Here is a 17,723-nt window from a genome sequence, read left to right on the forward strand (position 1 = left end):
CACTGTACTGTCAGTCACTCACTTTTTGTTTGGTGACCCCCTCCCCCCCTCTCTGCTGTAAAGTACCATGCGTGCCTTAAATGCACATTAAGTCACCAAATGCATAATGTAAATATCTGCTTGGGTCAGTGGCTCTGTTCCCATGCTTTCTGGGATCCCTGTCAAAAGCTTCTGCTCGCCATTTCTAAATTCTGTTGGAGTGCCCAAGGAGGTTGAGTGAAGAAAGAGAGTAAGTGCAAAAGAGGAGGAATGGAATACAATGAAAAGATGAACAAGCAATATGATACATCTGCTGTAGAGAGTGAGGTCATCCAGGTCCCTTTACTTGTAAATTGAAAATATCATGGATTTTGTTAGTTTGCACAAAATGGACACGTATCTCCTCTCCTTTGACTTTACTTTGTCGTTTGTGACCTCCAATCAGTAGAAAGTAATGCACAGTGGATACAGTCATTTCTGTTAGTGCAGCAGCTGTTGCACTGAATCATGATTATCAATGCAGTGTTTTTTTCTCCCAGAGGCTTCTTTGTTGTAGCAGAGGGCCTTTGCTGATTAGCTGTTTTTTGTCAGTAAGGCATTCATGCTGTGTGACATCTTCATACGAGTGTGAATAGTTCGCTTCATTGTTCCGTCTGATTAATGCGGTTTCAAAACAATAAACTCTAATTAAGATTGAATTACTAACTTCTGGTTTCCTCGTGCTGTCTATAATATCTCTGTCTCTCTTTTGGGGTGTATTCATGCTCCCAAAAAGAGCTTTGGAAAACATTTTGGAGGAAAAACGGGATTGTAGATTTTGGTCGGTTTCTTTAGACTAATTGTAAGAAATTAAAAAGTGTGACATTTTTGTTATTATTAAGTGTGAGTTTTAATATTACCAAGTAGGAGGTGTTCTATTGTTCTGTCCTTTGTATTTACACTACCATTAATTATTTTAAAAAAAAATTGGTGAAAAGAATTAGCAATGATTCATTAAAATAATCAAAAGTGACAGTAATTAAAACTATTTCAAAGAAATGTGAAAATATGGTCTCATATCACACAAAAATATTAAGCAGCACAACTGTTTTCAACATTAATAATAATAAGAACAGTTTCTTGAGCAGCAAATCATCATATTAGAATGATTTCTGAAGGATCATGTGACACTGAAGACTGGAGTAATGATGCTGAAAATTCAGCTTTGCCATCACAGGAATGAATTACATTTTAAAATGTATATTACACTAGAACATTTTTTATTTTGTAATATTCAACAATATTACAGTTTTTGTGTGTATTTGTATGTAAATGCAGCCTTTGTGAGCTTAAGAGACTTTCAAAATCATTAAAAAAATATTTTGACCCCAAACTTTTGAGTGGTAGTGTTTCTATCATTCTATACTGTATATCCATAGGATCTATAAACCTTTAAACTTCAAATATTTGAACAAGGCTTCAAACCAGTATTCAAAATTGTCTTCTAGTTTTGTAGGTAATTTCGCGTCATTCAAATTCAAATTTTATTTTAAAAGACATTCTCGATTCAATTCGTCAACCTCAACGACACTTAAAATCAGAGGGAAATGTTAATAAGAACTAACCCTAAAATCGAATTATTGGTAAGCATGTTGTTCAAGGACCAACAAGGATCCAGGTATGATTTGATGTCCTACTTAAATCATAGTAAAGCTTCCATTTATAAATATGCTTTTTTCTTATTTTTTTCTTCTCATTTGGTTTTGTTGTACAGTACATTTATGTGTGTGGTAGTTTAAAAAAGAAAACCAGGCAATTTGTATAATAGTCATCGTGATAATGAAATTGATTCAGGCCTGGTTTCTCTTCTTTGATACTTGTATGCTGCACTCCCTTTCATTCCCAATCTCTCACTCTGAATATTAATGAACCACTTCATGTCAATTTTGCAGCATTTCACTGAATTGTTACCTTCAGTTTTGAGAACATCAGTTTTTACCCTCCTTTTGTGACGTCCTTCTCGCTTCTCGGCTCTGAAGGGTTAAATGTGCATCCTGGTCACCGTGTGAAGGAGTTAGTAGCCAGTGAGCGTATAATCCTTCCTTTATTAATGTTTTGTTGTCACGGGGGTCAGGTTCTCTCTTGCAGCGACAGCTTTTGAAAGTCATTACTCAGGCTGAGACAAACAAAGCTCACGGCAGGCCTCCCTTTGGCAGCTTGTGCAGAGTGACAAGACCGTGCCTGACCACTAACAAGGGAGGGCTCACACAAACTCCCAATTTACCTTCCGAAGGGAAACTTTTTTCGGTTTCAGGGATTCCTTAATGAGCTGTACTGTATATCGGTTCTTCATCCCTCAACTCTTAATTGGGCCAAATATAAGCAGACCAGCACGTCGTGATTTATTGCTCTACCTGGCAAAAATAACAAGAAAATCTGTTTTCTTTTTGAGTATAGTACTGTATGTTGGGGGGGCTATTTCTAGGAATCTTTTTTAAAGCTGACAACATCGTATAGCCCAGAGTCTTGACACTAAATTGATAAGCACTGTCAGATGTGACAGGACACGGGTGCGACTTCTCAGCGTGACTGCTACAGTGTAATTAAACATGGAACGAATGCATGCCATTAAAGCACCGAGAGGAGAAAGATAATGAGGCTGCTGCATCCTCGTTCCTCCTGCTCCTGCCAGTAGAGCGAGTCTCAAAAATGTGGGTGGATGTTGTCTTGCTCTCCAAACAGTGTGTGTTTGCGTTTTATGCGCTGCTTTCTCCATAACAATCACTGCATGCTAATTACAACATTAAGCTGAGATAAAGACTGTTGCCTGACAATTAAAACATAATCTTCTAGGAACATTCATCTCAGTTTTTGTACAACATTAGCCATCATACCAGCTAACCAGGGAGGTCCTATGCTGTAAGAAGACTCCCATCAGACATATAAGATGTTTGCATGGGCGTCCGCACTGACTGAGTGATGTGAAGGTGTAAAGGCTTCTGCTTTAACCCCCACCGGCCTGGAAATAGAAACGGCTGGCAAATTATAGAGAGCAGGATCATGTGTTTATCAGCCTATTAAATTGTCATTAAAAAGCCGTCTCTTTGCTACGGTCCACACTTCCTGTCATATTGAGTTCAGTCCGACTTGACAACCAGCTACGTAAAAGCCCACTTTGAAAGCAGACTATGTTATTGAGAGGCTCTGTTTGGGGACACTGAAGCTCAAGAGTGTTATCCTCTACGATAAACAACTTCAGTGCGTCTGTACTGAGTTTTGGCCATGGAAAGTCAACGGTGCCCATGAATCTCTGGGGGGAATCTCAGTTTACATTAGGATTTTTGTGTTTTTGTGTGTTTTCATCTACTATATATAGTGGTAATTGCATGTATTTTTTTTAAAGTGCTTGTTTGCCACAAAGTGTTAGTTTTCCTATCTTTGAGTTTTTCGTTTTACAAATCATCACATTAAAAATAACATGAAAATTGAGGTTTGAACTTTGAAGTGCTGGAAAAAGTGTGAAGCACGTGAAAGCCCTTGAAAAGTGCTTGAATTTCACTCTCAAAAGGCTGTACGAACCTTGAGATGAATAATGTAAAAAAAAGGAATAAATTCTACTATTTCTGCCACAATGCCATGGTTACAGTTAGCTTTACTACATCTACATACATCTATGGTGAATGTTGGTGATTTGTGTACTGAAACGCCTTCTATAACTTCGTTCATGGCACACCTGCTGGCAGTGCGAATGCAACCAGGAAACATTTAGCTCTCAGGAAACCACCCTGGTGGATAGTTCCTATAACTAAGTTCCTAACTTCCTATAACTACTCGTTACGAAAGCCACTAATGTTTCTCCTGGTTTCCACGTCAGCGCCGTTTGATCTGATATGTGTGGTTTATTACAGAATTCTGCACCGAATTTGAATGCTTCCCAATAGATCCTGCTGCGATGTTATTAATATTGCGGTTATTTTAAACACTTTCAAAAATTCAGAAAAATTGTGAAATCTTATTACAATTTAAAATAACATTTTTCTATGTTCATATATTTTAAAATGTAATTTATTCCTGTGATGACAAAGCTGAATTTTCAGAAATCATTAGGCTATGATTACTCTAGTCTTCAGTATCACATCTATCAGAATCATTCTAATATGCTGATTTTGTGCTCAAGAAATATTTTGTTGAAATATTGAACAAGTGTTGAACAAATTGAACAAATGTTAAAGAAGTGTTGAAACCGAGATATATCTATATCTGTTTTCAGGATTTTTTGCTGATTAGAAAGAATAGAAAATAGAAAATTTAAATAGAAATCTTTTGTACCATTATACATTTCTTTCTCAATTTAATGCATCCTTGCTTTTTTAAATCAAAGTGACTTCAAACATTTGAACAGTAGTGCACTACAGTAATTAAAGAATTTTGATAATTTGCCACTTTGATTTGTAATTAAATCATCTTGAAGCCCCTTCACAGAGGGCCCAGGTTGAGAACCACTGATTCAGAACTGATTCATTTATTTTATTTTTTATTAGTATTAAGTATTCATTTAGCTTTGTGAACTGTTGGAGATTTCCATTACTTTTTGTATTTCATACCACAGTGTATCTTAACTTATGGCAGATAAGGGACAGCAAGGAAATGTCATTTCCTCTAAAATAAGTAAATAAAAAGGAAAAACTGTTTCATGTAGCTAAGTTTCATAACTTCAAGAAGTAAATCCTGGCATCAAGCTGGCTGACTGTTGTTTATGAATTTCATACACTGTACTTCTTTTGTATTTTTGTAAAAGGCAGTGACTGTCATTGTAATGTTCTCTTCTCACACCCAACAACAGCTTTTTGAGTAACTGGCTGGGCAAGCAGGACCAGTCCATTGTAAACAGTGTGGGTTGTCCCTGTAAATCTCACTCTCTGAATGTTTTTCCAGGTGCCACCTCTCTAGTGCCCATCTGTAATGAATCCATGCTGAAAAGCATTAACCAGAGACCATTGTTCCGATATTGTGAGGAAATACAGAAGTGTAATGCATTTACGAGGCTATATTGTGGACACAGATAATACTGGTTTAAATGTCATGCGTGGCCATAGTCAGAGTTAAATGAGGTGAGGTTGTGGTGGACATCCTGGAGACTCCAGGATGCTACTCTGCTGAGACACAGAGAAGACAAGGCTTTAATGAGGCCTGCTGTGAGAGAAAGAAAAAATGTAAGAAAAACAAAAGGGCCAGAAGGAATGAGAAATAAATTCAAAGGAATAATAAAACGAATTGGAGAATAAAGGACCGTATTACTTTGGTCGTGGAGAACAAATTTGGTTGAGACATGCTAATAATGAGCTCAAGTATAAAATAAAATAAAATTTCTCCAGTCCAGCCTCATAATGACTCATCTGTTGACATAAATATCATTAAAGAGAGGGAGAGTGAGCAATAGAGACATGAAATTATTATTTATTCATGTCGCTTCAAATCCATATGATGTAATTTTTCTATGGACTGAAGGAGAAATTGAGAACTTTTATCTGTTAAAGGGATGGACTAAATGTTTGTGTATAAAAAGTGCTTTAGTACAGTTAAGTTTATAAGATTTTAGTAGCTAATAGAAGCTGGAAGATTGTTGTTGGTTAGTGTTGGTCTCCAATAATAGACTTATGACTAATCTGTCATCAGAGCAATAAGGGAAAGTTAGTTCCTTTCCTAGGGAATGATTCGGTGTTAAACCTAAGCTATAAGTACAACTGTTCAATTATGGAATCTGTGTATTTGAACAGCTCTCTCTTGAGTAAACACACTTTATAGGGAAGAGAGGCAGAGCGCGGTGTGTTTTCAAAGAATGCTAATAGAGTGTCTGTGTACTTTCATCACAAGCTCTTTAACAGCTTCCAGTGATGTGGCCCTTTGAAGATGGCTTAAGAACTAAATTTGATAACACAGGAGACCTAAAATACCTGAGGCTTAGGTATTTTTTATAACCGCATACCAGCATTAGGCATTACTGCACTTCATTTTATTTTTCGGTTCGTATTTGTTTGATAGTTTGTTGTTTACTGCTGGCTTAAAGACTCTTTTATGCATTTTGTAGTTTTCAACATTTCATGTGGTTTAGCTGTACTGTACCAAAGAGAAGTTAAAAGGGTAACATGCTCATAAACTAATAAAGAGAGATGTTAAACAGATTAACCAAGAACAATTAAATCTGATCAGTGATCACTTTTAACCACCATTAAATATCCTGCCTCAATTGTGCTGTCAAAACTGTACATCTTTGTGACCTCTTCAGTGATAGAACAATTCTGCCAATTAACTGTTTGTTGTTGTTGTTGTTGTTACTGTTTTGTCTTACAAAATACTCTGTTTCCAAATCAATTAGTAGAGCATGGCTTTAGCAGTGCCAAGTTCATGGATTCGGTTCCCAAGGAATACATGAATTGAAAAAAATGTATAGCTTGAATGGAATGTAAGTCGCTGTGTATAAAAGTATCTGCCAAATGCATAAATGTAAATATAATTTTATATAATATAATAAAATATAATATACTTCACCCTGAAGCAGAAACAATCTTCTAGCATTCCCCTTGTGTTCTCTGAAGAAGAGCAACATGTATGTGGTTGTAGACTACTTGCATAGAGGCCGTTAGTTCAGTGTTGTTTATAGCTTACGCAGTTAGCCCAAACATGCGGTAGCATAACCTAGGTTCTCATAGACTTTCTGTATATCGATTGATCTAAATAAGTGCCTTCTCTCTCCCCCTAACCCACTTTTGTCTTTTTACTTACAGGTGGCTTTCACATTGGACTCTTAAACATCTGATTCAGGCCGGTAAAGCAAGATAAAGAAAGAGAGAGAGGGTTGAACATCTGCTGAACACATCAGTGGAAGGCTGTCACCAGGTGGGCTGTATACTGTGGCTTTGGAGAGGAAGTCAGAGGACTTGTTCATGCCCACAGGCCTCGGCTTTTCAGAGGGGGGATGATCTGGAGCACTGCACACAGGCCTATCATTAGGCCATTGGGGCCCATGCTAAGGAATGGATAGTTTTGCCGCTAAATGTTATAGTGCAACTTCCCTTTAACTATGGGGCACCGGTGAAGGATTGGTATGGAAATCCTTTTTTTCCTTGGAATCAGCTCAATCAGCAGTTAAGGCTAAGCAAAGCACATTTTATTTGCCTTTTAGGATTGACGTACTTTGACATTTTTATATAAATGTGTCTTCATAGCATTTATTGTTTTTAGTTTGTTAGCATCATATCACATAACAGACTTTAAGATTTATGAATAAACAAAGACCATGGCGGCTACCTATCGCATAGTCGTCAGTAGCATAAACTGTTACAACAGCGTTGTAATAGACCGTCGTGTCCAACACACTGTACACTACTGTAATGGACCCTGTGGTGCACTAAAACACGGACTGAACTGCACAGTGGCTCACCGCAGCACTTGTGCTGAAGTTCTTGATACCCCCATATCCAGAAACTGTTCTGACCAGCCCATCACTATTCTTGAGTCTAAAACATTGGAGAACGGCAACACTGTGTCTGGGGCCTTTTTAGACGACTACCACCAGGTCGTCCCCAGAGTTAAGAAAGGATCTGCCATCCAAAGCTCAGCAAGCCTCAAGGATATAACAGGGGAAGCTATTAACCTGGCCAGTGGGAAAATCAAGGAATTTTCATTTGAGAAGATCAAGTACTCCGCCAGTCATGTGACTTTCAGAAAGGGCCGTAAGGTTCGGCCAGACTCCTTCAGCAGGAGATCCACTGATCTAGACATAATATACGGCCAGTTCACAGGCAATGATGAGAACTGTCCTCCATTTGGCCTGTTTCAGAAATCTGTACTCGAAGAGCATAAGCTAAGTCGCAGCGCATCCCTGGAGCAGAACCTAAACAATGTAGCCACGCTTTACCTGAATAGCCTCACAGAGGAGAACCTAATTACCCGCATACTTGAGAAGACCAAGGCTGACAGCAGTGCATCAGGAGAAGACATTAAAGCCTGTCTGGACATTCTCCTCAAGTGCTCTGAAGATCTGAAGAAGTGCACGGACATCATCAAACAGTGCATCAAAAGAAAGTCAATGGGGGGAAGCAGCGATGACTCTGGGAATCCTGAAGCCATTTATAAAAATGTGATGGCTCGTCTTTCCAACTATTTGAAGAGGCTTCCTCTTGAACTGGAACAGGGGCAAAGTGTAAGGCAGGAGCACAGTGAGCTTGCCGAACTAGTTAACAGTATACACGGGCTGCAACAAATTCCCTTCTCCCCTATCTTTGGCAATGAGCAACCTCCGCGATACGAGGACGTTGTTCAGTCTCCTCCGCCCACGAAGCCTCGGCCTAAACCCTCCCAGCCTGAACCTCCAGATAGCTCTAGGGATCCTGCATGCAACGTGAAAGCCATTCAGAGCCTCCCTGGTTTGTCAGCACGTACACCTTCATCAACTAATGGGTTCCCACATGGCAGTTTAACTTCAGCTTCCAGTAGCGGTTCAACACCTTTCAACTGCCACCACACGGTTTCAACCAGCCGACCGGACACATTCTCTTCCCCAAACTCTCTTTTGTCTAACAGTAGCGAAAGTCTCTGTAAGGATGCCATGGAGGCTCTGTATATCGAGGAGGAGGATCCTGATGTCGGGAGGATGCCTGACAGGGCAGTTAAAGGGGATGGGAAGCACAGCTGTAGTCTTTCAGAGCCCAGACCCTACTCCAAAAGAACCACTGGCTACTCTGAGCTTAGTGGTGGTGTTTCAGATAAACTCCATGAGCTTAGCAGAAACGGAACTGTGTTCAAGCCTAAAAACGACTCAACTGTCAACCAGATGTACTTGCCAAAAAGCACAGATTCCAGACTTTTCTCAAGGTCAATCTCACACATTAATAAAGGGGGAGCTGATGACATTGATAAACTTTTAATGGACCTGGAGTGTCTTTCCCAGAACATGCAAAAGGAGCCTCCACTGCCCCCTAAACTTAAAAACTGTGCCCAGCAGACAGGTTCCCCCCAGCATTTAATTGGTAACTCAGTGGCTAAAGATCTACCCGTGGTGTGTTTGTCTAGACCCTCTGTGGCCAAGCCACCCGAGCCAGGGGTTGAGGCCGCTGAAGAGGATGATGGAGCTCTGCTGCTCAGGATTCTTGAGAGCATTGAGAGCTTTGCTCAGGAGCTGGTGGAGAGTGGAGCTGGGAGAGGAACTCAGTCTAAGGAACGAGAGGTCATGCGTCTTCTCCAGGACACGCTGGCCAGCACTAAAGCAGAGGTGGCTCCACTCCCACTTCCTGTGCCTTCGTCTGAGACTGCACCTTCAGCACCTACACCTACACCAACACCAACACCCTCAAGTGCACCTGCTGCCATACAAACACCTGTTTCTACTGTGAGGGACACAGGCTCAACACTTCTCATTCAACAGACGCCCGAAGTCATCAGGGTGAGTTCAGCTTAACTAGGTCTGTGTAAGGTTTTTGTTAATTGACTTACCTGTAGCTCTTGCCAAATCTGTGCAGTGTGTAAAGAAAAGTGGCAAAATGTTAAAATTTGTAGAAATAACAGTAATAACTTAAATGTTCATGTTTCACTGTACCATTGATATTGCCTTCTTGAGCATCAATGGGTGTTTGCAGCTGTTTTTGATTGTGTGCATGAGTCTTTCCATTGTCCTTAGTGGCAAAGCTGGATTTTAACATCATTGAGCTACTTTGGGGATGAAGTCAAATGCAGAGCATAGGACTTTCAGTAAGCAGCTTCAAGGAAAATCAGAGACTCATCCATAAATATAACAAACTACTACAAACAGACTGATAGTCAAGGAGGCAAAACATAATATTATAATATTAAGAACCAATGACAGTTATTTTGTCTTGTAGAAGATATAAAAATATCTTTCAGATTCTCCAAGGAGAATTTATTATATAACCAGCGAGCAGAACTGTGTATAGCTTACAGACAGAATGGAGGTTGGAAAATCAATTTTACCATTAGCTGAAGCACAAAATTACAGCCTTCATAAACAGGAACCATTAAATAAAATTTCCTCTCTGAAATACTGTGGTATGTGCATGAACTGGGGAAAGGCTTTCTTTAGGGTAAGTGAAATGTATCATCAATATAAGCAGTGAAGGATTATCATTTTTGTATTTTACAAGTCCGTATTTGTCACTGCTAACTGATCTTTTGGTTTAATTTCAAATAGTTGCAATTTAGTCAGCTGATTATGTGTTTTATTGTATTTTACTTGATGATTTTCATTTAAAACCATTGTAATTTCCCAGGTTGATTTTTGTTAAAAGTATCTAATAGCCTTAATATCTTACCCCTGAGAAATATAGCGGGTTGCATAAAAGCTTGTTGCAGTTAACTGTGGGGTCAGTATCATGCGTCTTTTGGAGCTGGTTGTCACCTTTAGTCTTTTTTATCTGCACATCCATCATGTTGGGGAGAAGAAAGCACAGTTTGTTATAATCTAGTTCAGGGTTCTTGGGTGAGACTCTGGCACGTACTGGACGTACTTGTTTATATGTATGTCAATTGTCATCACAATTTTGAAATGTGTAAAAAGGTCTGAAAGCTGCATAGATGGGCACAACAGCTCAATTCTCCAACAAAAAAACCTAAGTCATCATGTAGTGCACGTCTCGAGAAATGTGTTTTAGTGTTTCATGACCCATTAATTACTAACTCTCAGCTCTCTGAAGTGTTGTCAAGCTGTTTATGTCCTGTGCCAGTCGTCCAAGCACATTTAACCCTCGCTCTTTATGTGTCCTGTGTTCTACCTCTCTCCCACCCTTTTTATCTTTTCTGCCACTGTTAAATCCTCTCTTGTTTATTTTCCTGGCTTTGTAAACCAATACCAGCTCAGGTTCTATCTCGGGCCTGCTATTTATGACATTGCCATGACATCTGTCAAGAGTGGAACCCCCTTAATAATGGGGCTCCTCCTCCAATCCTATTTCTGTACTTGCTCAGCGCATAACTAAGGACCCTTAAGGTTGGATGAGTCGCATACTTGTGCACAAACACACACGTACACACCCCTAAAAATGCCCCGATGGCTGATTATTTAGGTTTTGTAGACATGTCAGATAAATTAGCACATTTATGCTTCCCCAAGACTCCAAATACTAGAGGTTGTATCTCGAACAAGGTTGAATTAGTTCACGTTTAAAGTATGCAAGTCATCCTTTGAACATTAGCTTCATTTTAAAGATATGAGTGTGAGATGTTAGTTAGAAAGTTGTTTTCATAAAATGCACGTTCCCCAGTAACTGTCTCTCATTGGTCCACATGTTATTTTGGGATTGAGTTGTGATGCTGTAGCCATGCAGTTGGTGTGGAGGACACACAGTCCTTTTTCGAGAGCCGCTAGTAGTTCATAGCAAGAGCAGGCAGCAGGGGTTTTGGCACAGACACTGTTAATGGTGTTGATTTGCCCAGGGCACTTCTCCTCCTCCTTGTCATCCACAGACAAAGGTGTCAGGAAGACTAAATCAGCTTTCTCCCCGCCTACTATTTCATTCCGCTAAGAGACTGGCTGTCGCCAGAAGGAAAACGGACCCAGTGTTGCTGTGGGGGTCACGGCTAAGTTTGGGAATAGCTTTCTGCTAACCCGATCACCTCTCTGGCACCCGAGGGAGCAATAAAAATAAGAGCGCTACGCCAGGAGCCCTGCCCACTGCCCCATTTAAACACAAAGCTGCCAATCACGGAGATCAACAAGGCTGCGGAAACATTAGACCCATGCGTTCTCCCTCTGAGCAGTTGTGTCATACCTGTTTGCTGTTTACGACGGGAATCTAGGGTCTTGTTTTTAACACGGTGCACCTGCAGTGCTTTTCTCGTTTCATCTCATTTAGTTCCTGCATGTGTCATCACGAACACAAAATCACTGAATGGATCAAGATGTGGCCCATCTGTCAGCATCTCAGTATCTAGGGAACCAGCTCCAGATCTAACAGTTGCTGTTGTGCATTGCTACAGGACCTGAGTGTGGTCTTTTTGTTTGTGTGTCTTTTTCCGTCTCATGGCTCATTGCTAGACCAAACAACAGGTGAGGCTGAAAGTGGACGCTCAACGGGTTTGGGCCTCCTTGCCTCTGTCTCAGAGCTGACAGGGTAATCTGTTGCTCCGGATGCTGGGGCTAGTACTTCTCTCTTGAGATTGCTTATTTACTGCTTCCCTGTGTTTTTTGGTTTCACATGTGCGTCATGGTGAAACCTATGAACTAAATATTTCATGTAGGCGATTGTGAAGATAATTAAAATGAGTTTTCAATGGCTTATGAAATGAGTCGTGGCCATTAGCAGTTATTTGCACAAACTTATGTTGTGTTTAGTGACCATAAGCCTTTAAGAATTATGCAAATCAGGAAACATTCTGTGATTTATAAAAAAAAGTGTGATTTATATATTGCTTTGTATCTATTTTTAAATTTAGATTAATCTCTAAGGTAAAAAAAAAAACATTAAAATAAAATAAAAAATTAAAGTGAATTCCGTGTCAACATTTTTCATACTATACATTATACTGTTGTGCCTCCCACTTTTAGATTTTTAGTTTGTAGCGTTTTAGTTTTATTAAGACAAAAAAAATGACCAGTATCAGGCATGATTGTGTGACAATAACTGAATTAATTGAAATATTCACGGTGCAGTGCTAATGCGCTATTATAGCACAATTAGTGCCAAGTTTAACCTAATCGCATAGGGTTTGCAGGGGTTTGCACTGAAATTCCATGTGAAAAAGTGGTGCAACTGTTTAGTGCATTCACCCCTTCAGATTTGAGGCCTGCATGTAAAACCTTCCTTCTGTAAGCCTAGAGACAGCCCTCTTCATGTTGGACTGGAGACCTTGCCCTGTTGGTTTGACCGCATGGTGCAGACAAGGCAATATGTCCTTCACTGCACCTGTCAGGAAGTGCTGTTAATCTCCATGGTGACAGGGAACACCCTGCTTGGCAATAAGAGTGTTACAGTCAATATAAATCAGAAGGATCTCTTCCAGGGGCTCAGGCCAACTAGTCATGCTTAGAGCCACAGACACACCACATTGGGTCACCACTGCCCAGGCCGCATTTGAGAGCGAGTCGACATGACACCTCTGTTATATGAAGTGAAGAGAAACTACAGAGTGCCCTCGTGTTTTACTGGAGTTTAGCATTTCGAATGTGTGAGTAAGGTTAATCCAGGCATCAACGAAACATTGTTCTGATGCGTTTATTTATTTATATACGATTGTAGTATTTAGTACTATTTTACATTAGCTTTTGTTTTTATTTTCAGTTTTTTTAGGGAGGTTTTAGTCATTTTGTTCTTTTGTCATTTTTTTTAATTTATTTTAGTTTTAGTAATTTTAGTGTTCTACTTTGCTAGTTTGTCACACACACACACACACACAAACACACACACACACACACACACACACACACACACACACAAACACACACACACACACACACACACACACACACACACACACACACACACACACACACACACACACACACACACACACACACACACACACACACACACACACACATTGATTATCTCATTTTATACCCCACTTTTTGAGCATCCTGCACTGTAAAAAAAATTGCTGCGATTATTTAGCACAACTTAAAATCCAACATTGTTTCAACTTTAAAAAGTATGTGTTCAAGCTTGACTTAAAATATTAAGTTTAGGTAACTTAAGTTTAGTTTGGTTAAGTTGGATATTTAAGTTATCTCAACAAATTTTAACTAATCGCAGCCACATTTTTTACAGTGTGTGAGGTTCTGGTTATGTTCAGATGTCTTTGACAGTTTTGGCTTTTCACAGTAATTCTTAATATACTATAATTATGCATTATATTATGCTATTTCCAACCATGCCAAGGACACAGTCATACAAACTCTATCTCAGTATTTTGCATCATCAAAACCCATATTAAATTGTCAACCTCATTCAAACACATACTAACATCTGCAGATAACCGAGACTATGAATTCTCCTAAACGAGGTTAAAAGGACCATAGAGCAACACTTTGGCTGAGTGCCACAGCGACCCCACACACACACACACACACAGAAGACCCCCCTCTTTTTGAGAGAGTGAAAAACAAAGGGAAAACAGCAGTATGTAAATGATAATGACAGGATTAGAATTTTTCACACAGTTCACTTTGTGCATCTGTAAACTGGGGTTGTACACCTGGCAGTCAAATAGATTTTCAAGGTACATTTCGGTCTTTCACAGTCAGAATCACTCAAGTTTTGATCACAAGTGACAGTGTTTTTTTGTTCACTCCCTCAAGGACAGAATAAAGAAACGGAGTGAGGGTGCCTGTACGCCTTTTGTGTCCACCTTCTTATTTGCTCAAATTGTTTGCATAGGGTCAGTAGGGAATTACATCACCGGCATGGCTGCCCTGCACTGAGAGGAAATGAACTCACAGCTGAGGTTTGAGCCAAGAAACCCCTTTATGTGCAACATCCTCCTGTGAATCACTGCCTGTTGCTATTTGTGAAGAGTTTCCAATACAGAAAAAGTAATGGAAGAGGCTATAGCTCTGGTACGAAACAACATACAAGTGCATGGCAACAAGACAACAGCCTCCTCAAAATAACAGTTTGTATCAGTCTTAGTTAGCACTGATAGAGACCCCCAAGTGATGTCAACTTTTTCCCAGGGTTTAGGATGTCTGAGGTGCTAATATGGTACTTAAGCCTCCATTTGTGTTGGGGGCTGCTTAAGTCCTTGAGCTGGCATGGGGATTTGACAGAAGAAAAACAGGAGCTCTGTGTATCTTCCTGTAGCTTGACCATCAGCACGGAACAGTGGCTTCCTATTTTTCAACTATGAAACTGTTGCTCATTCATACTCTCAAACTATATATTCTCTAATGGTTAGGTGAAGAGTCTGATGGGATGGATTTGAGTTAACCATTTGTTGTGAGACGACCAAGTTTTATGTGATTTTTACAGCTATTTGTCAGAGTGATAGTTTTGTAAGATTGTTTACAGGAAGAACACAGAGTTCTTTGTGTGCTTTTGTGAGTGTTTACATCACTAACACTTTAAAAATATCAAGACACTAGTGGTTCCTTTCGTGTTTGTTGAATTATGTATTGAGTTCATTTAAATGAGATTGCTTTTGTCAGAGAATTTAACTGAATCTTCAGACATCTTAAACGGCTTTTCTGTGAATCTACCAAACTAAACCCTCAGAGTAGTTCTAACTGCACTCTGAAATATCTCTGGAAATTGGATGGTGCATTGTTGTGAAATTGTTCAGAAATATTTCAGACAAATACACTTTTTCAATTCAGAATATTGATTTTTATATATGCTACAAAAATCTTTGAGGCATTCTTGTTATCAAATCAATGTTTAGCTAAACTAAACTTAATTAACTCATAACTATAATATATATATATATATGCAATAGAAAGTTTGGGGTTATTATTTTTTTTATTGAGAGAAATTAATACTTTTATTCAGCATGGACACATTAAATTGATCCAATACACACACACAGATTTCCCCAGGTAATCTGCCTTATGAACAGTTAAATGTTCTCCCCATGTGCAATGATAAATACGTGCAATACCACTTACCGGTATATTTATTTGACAATTCCATTCCTTGTGAATTCTATTCTACTCTGCAGATAGCACACCTGTATACAAATGTCTATGTTTGTTTATTTCTATATTATATATACATATGTGTGTCTTATTCATATATATTTATTCTTTATTTTTTATTTTACTATCTGTGTACTGTTGTTGTCTCTGTGTACTGGAAGCTTCTGTCACCAAAACAAATTCCTTGTGTGTGTCAACATACTTGGCAATAAAGTTGCCACACACACACACACACACACACACACACACACACACACACACACACACACACACACACACACACACACACACACACACACACACACACACACACACACACACACACACACACACACACACACTGTATATAGTTACACGTATGCCTTTATTGTTCTGGCAGAATGTCATGGGGGGTGTCCAGTAGTCAGGCAGTACTCTTCACTTTATCATGCTGTCTGGAAGTTGTTTTCCAAGAGATTACCCATTATCCTGTGAACTGTGTGAAAGACAAAAATCTCATTTATAATAGAGTTGCGAAACCTTCCAGACTACTCATGTGCCTTGCATTTGAGTAATCAAGAGCAATGTCACTTTTAATGCCCGAAGCTCAGCACAAGTGCTTATTAAGACACAATGAATACAGGCTTGCTGAATTCAAAAAATGCAGTTGTCATTGAACAGTGTTAATGGCTGATTTTATCCGCTCGCTGAGAGGGAGCAGCGTTTTAATGGATTCTCATCTCATCATAATGAACCTTGTCTTGTCATAGCCACGGCAACATTAACCTGCTTCGATGCTTGCAGAGTTTGTTGCGATACATAAAATCGGTGGTAAACAAGCTATATTTATTTGTATCTTTAGAACAATTAAAAAAATTATCTTCTACAGTTTGTGCTGATCTCCAAATCACGGCACCTGAAACGGCGACGCTATCCAAAAAAAAAGGAATATGTTTGAATTGGAGGAAAGCCTTTGATTTTGGCAGCGGTTTGTCTTTGTGATTTAGAGTTTTGTCAGTGTTTTATCGGGATCCATGTCACTGAGTTCTGACGTTGGTGGGTATTTTTGCAGCTGGTGCTGCTGGTGGGAGTGAGTTGAGGGGAAGAAAAGAGCACAAGACAAAAGGGGAATGGAAAGTAAAGTCTCAATACACACTACAACTAGATAATCTGACCAGAGAGTGCTTGCAATGAGGTGGCCACAACAGACTCAAGGACTTATGTTCCCATGCTTTTAATCCTTAGATAATGACTAGCCAGACCTGAAGAGAGTGAGTGAAATATTAATTTACTCTGACTCAGCTTTGGAAATTGTGCGTGTGTGTGTGTGTCCATGGCCTCCAGTAACCACACTATTTTACTGTAAATCTGAGTCGTTGACTGACAGGCATTGAGTCCATCAAATAGACTGTTCTTAGGTGAGACCATTCTAGTGTTTATTTATTTTTATTAAAGAGTCATAGTCTGCCATCTAGTGTTTTAGAGAGAGTTCGCAACATGAACATAGCTTGTACACAGCATGTCATGAATGAAAAAAAAAGACAAATGTTTGCCTGGCATCACGAGGTGTTTTTCCAATAAGCTGCATTTGTTGCGGTTACTCACTCCTGACTGTATTTTCCACCTGTTATCCAGTGTAGTCCATGGAATTTGGGAGGTGTTGGCCAATGAAAGCTTTATCCTCGACCTCGTCAGAGATTCCATCTCCCAGTAGACTCACTCTTCAAAGGCTATATTGCCCTAACCAGACTGTATCCCCTGTCTAGATGTGACAATGCATTTTATGGTGGAACTCTCTAATCCTTTATCCACATAAAATGAGGTGCGTAAAGTTCCTGAACTGTTTTATAGGAGTTGGCAAATACAGTGAAATGATAAATGAACGGTGCGCGGATGAGACATTTCGGAATCCCAGGGTTCGTGACCTTGTGTCTCCTGGGTGGTAAATGGCATAGCTTAAAATGGTTTTAACAAGTCTAACAACCGCTTTAAATGTGGCACTAATGACTCTGACTGTATGAGGTGAGATAGACGCATCATATTTCAAAGCCTCGGTGTTCAACTTCAATCCAGGTATTATGCTTGACATTCACACGGTTTGATTGATAGGAATATCTTGGTTGAACTGTTGTCACATTATTTGCTCTCT

General features: G+C 39.5%; 1 protein-coding gene across 2 annotated transcripts in view; it reads left to right on the plus strand.

The window, feature by feature from the left end:
• ppp2r3a (protein phosphatase 2, regulatory subunit B'', alpha) overlaps window positions 1-17,723 on the plus strand; it is a 76,627-nt gene that overhangs the window by 37,193 nt on the left and 21,711 nt on the right. For both annotated transcript variants that reach the window (XM_079612390.1, XM_079612391.1), the window contains one exon: window positions 6,744-9,400. In XM_079612390.1, coding sequence (XP_079468516.1) covers window positions 7,256-9,400 — 2,145 coding nt within the window. In that variant the 5' untranslated portion in view covers window positions 6,744-7,255. The remainder of the gene's footprint in view (window positions 1-6,743; window positions 9,401-17,723) is intronic.

This window comes from Phoxinus phoxinus (assembly GCF_949152265.1).
Source record: "Phoxinus phoxinus genome assembly, chromosome: 5".
In the NCBI taxonomy this organism is placed as follows: domain Eukaryota; kingdom Metazoa; phylum Chordata; class Actinopteri; order Cypriniformes; family Leuciscidae; genus Phoxinus; species Phoxinus phoxinus.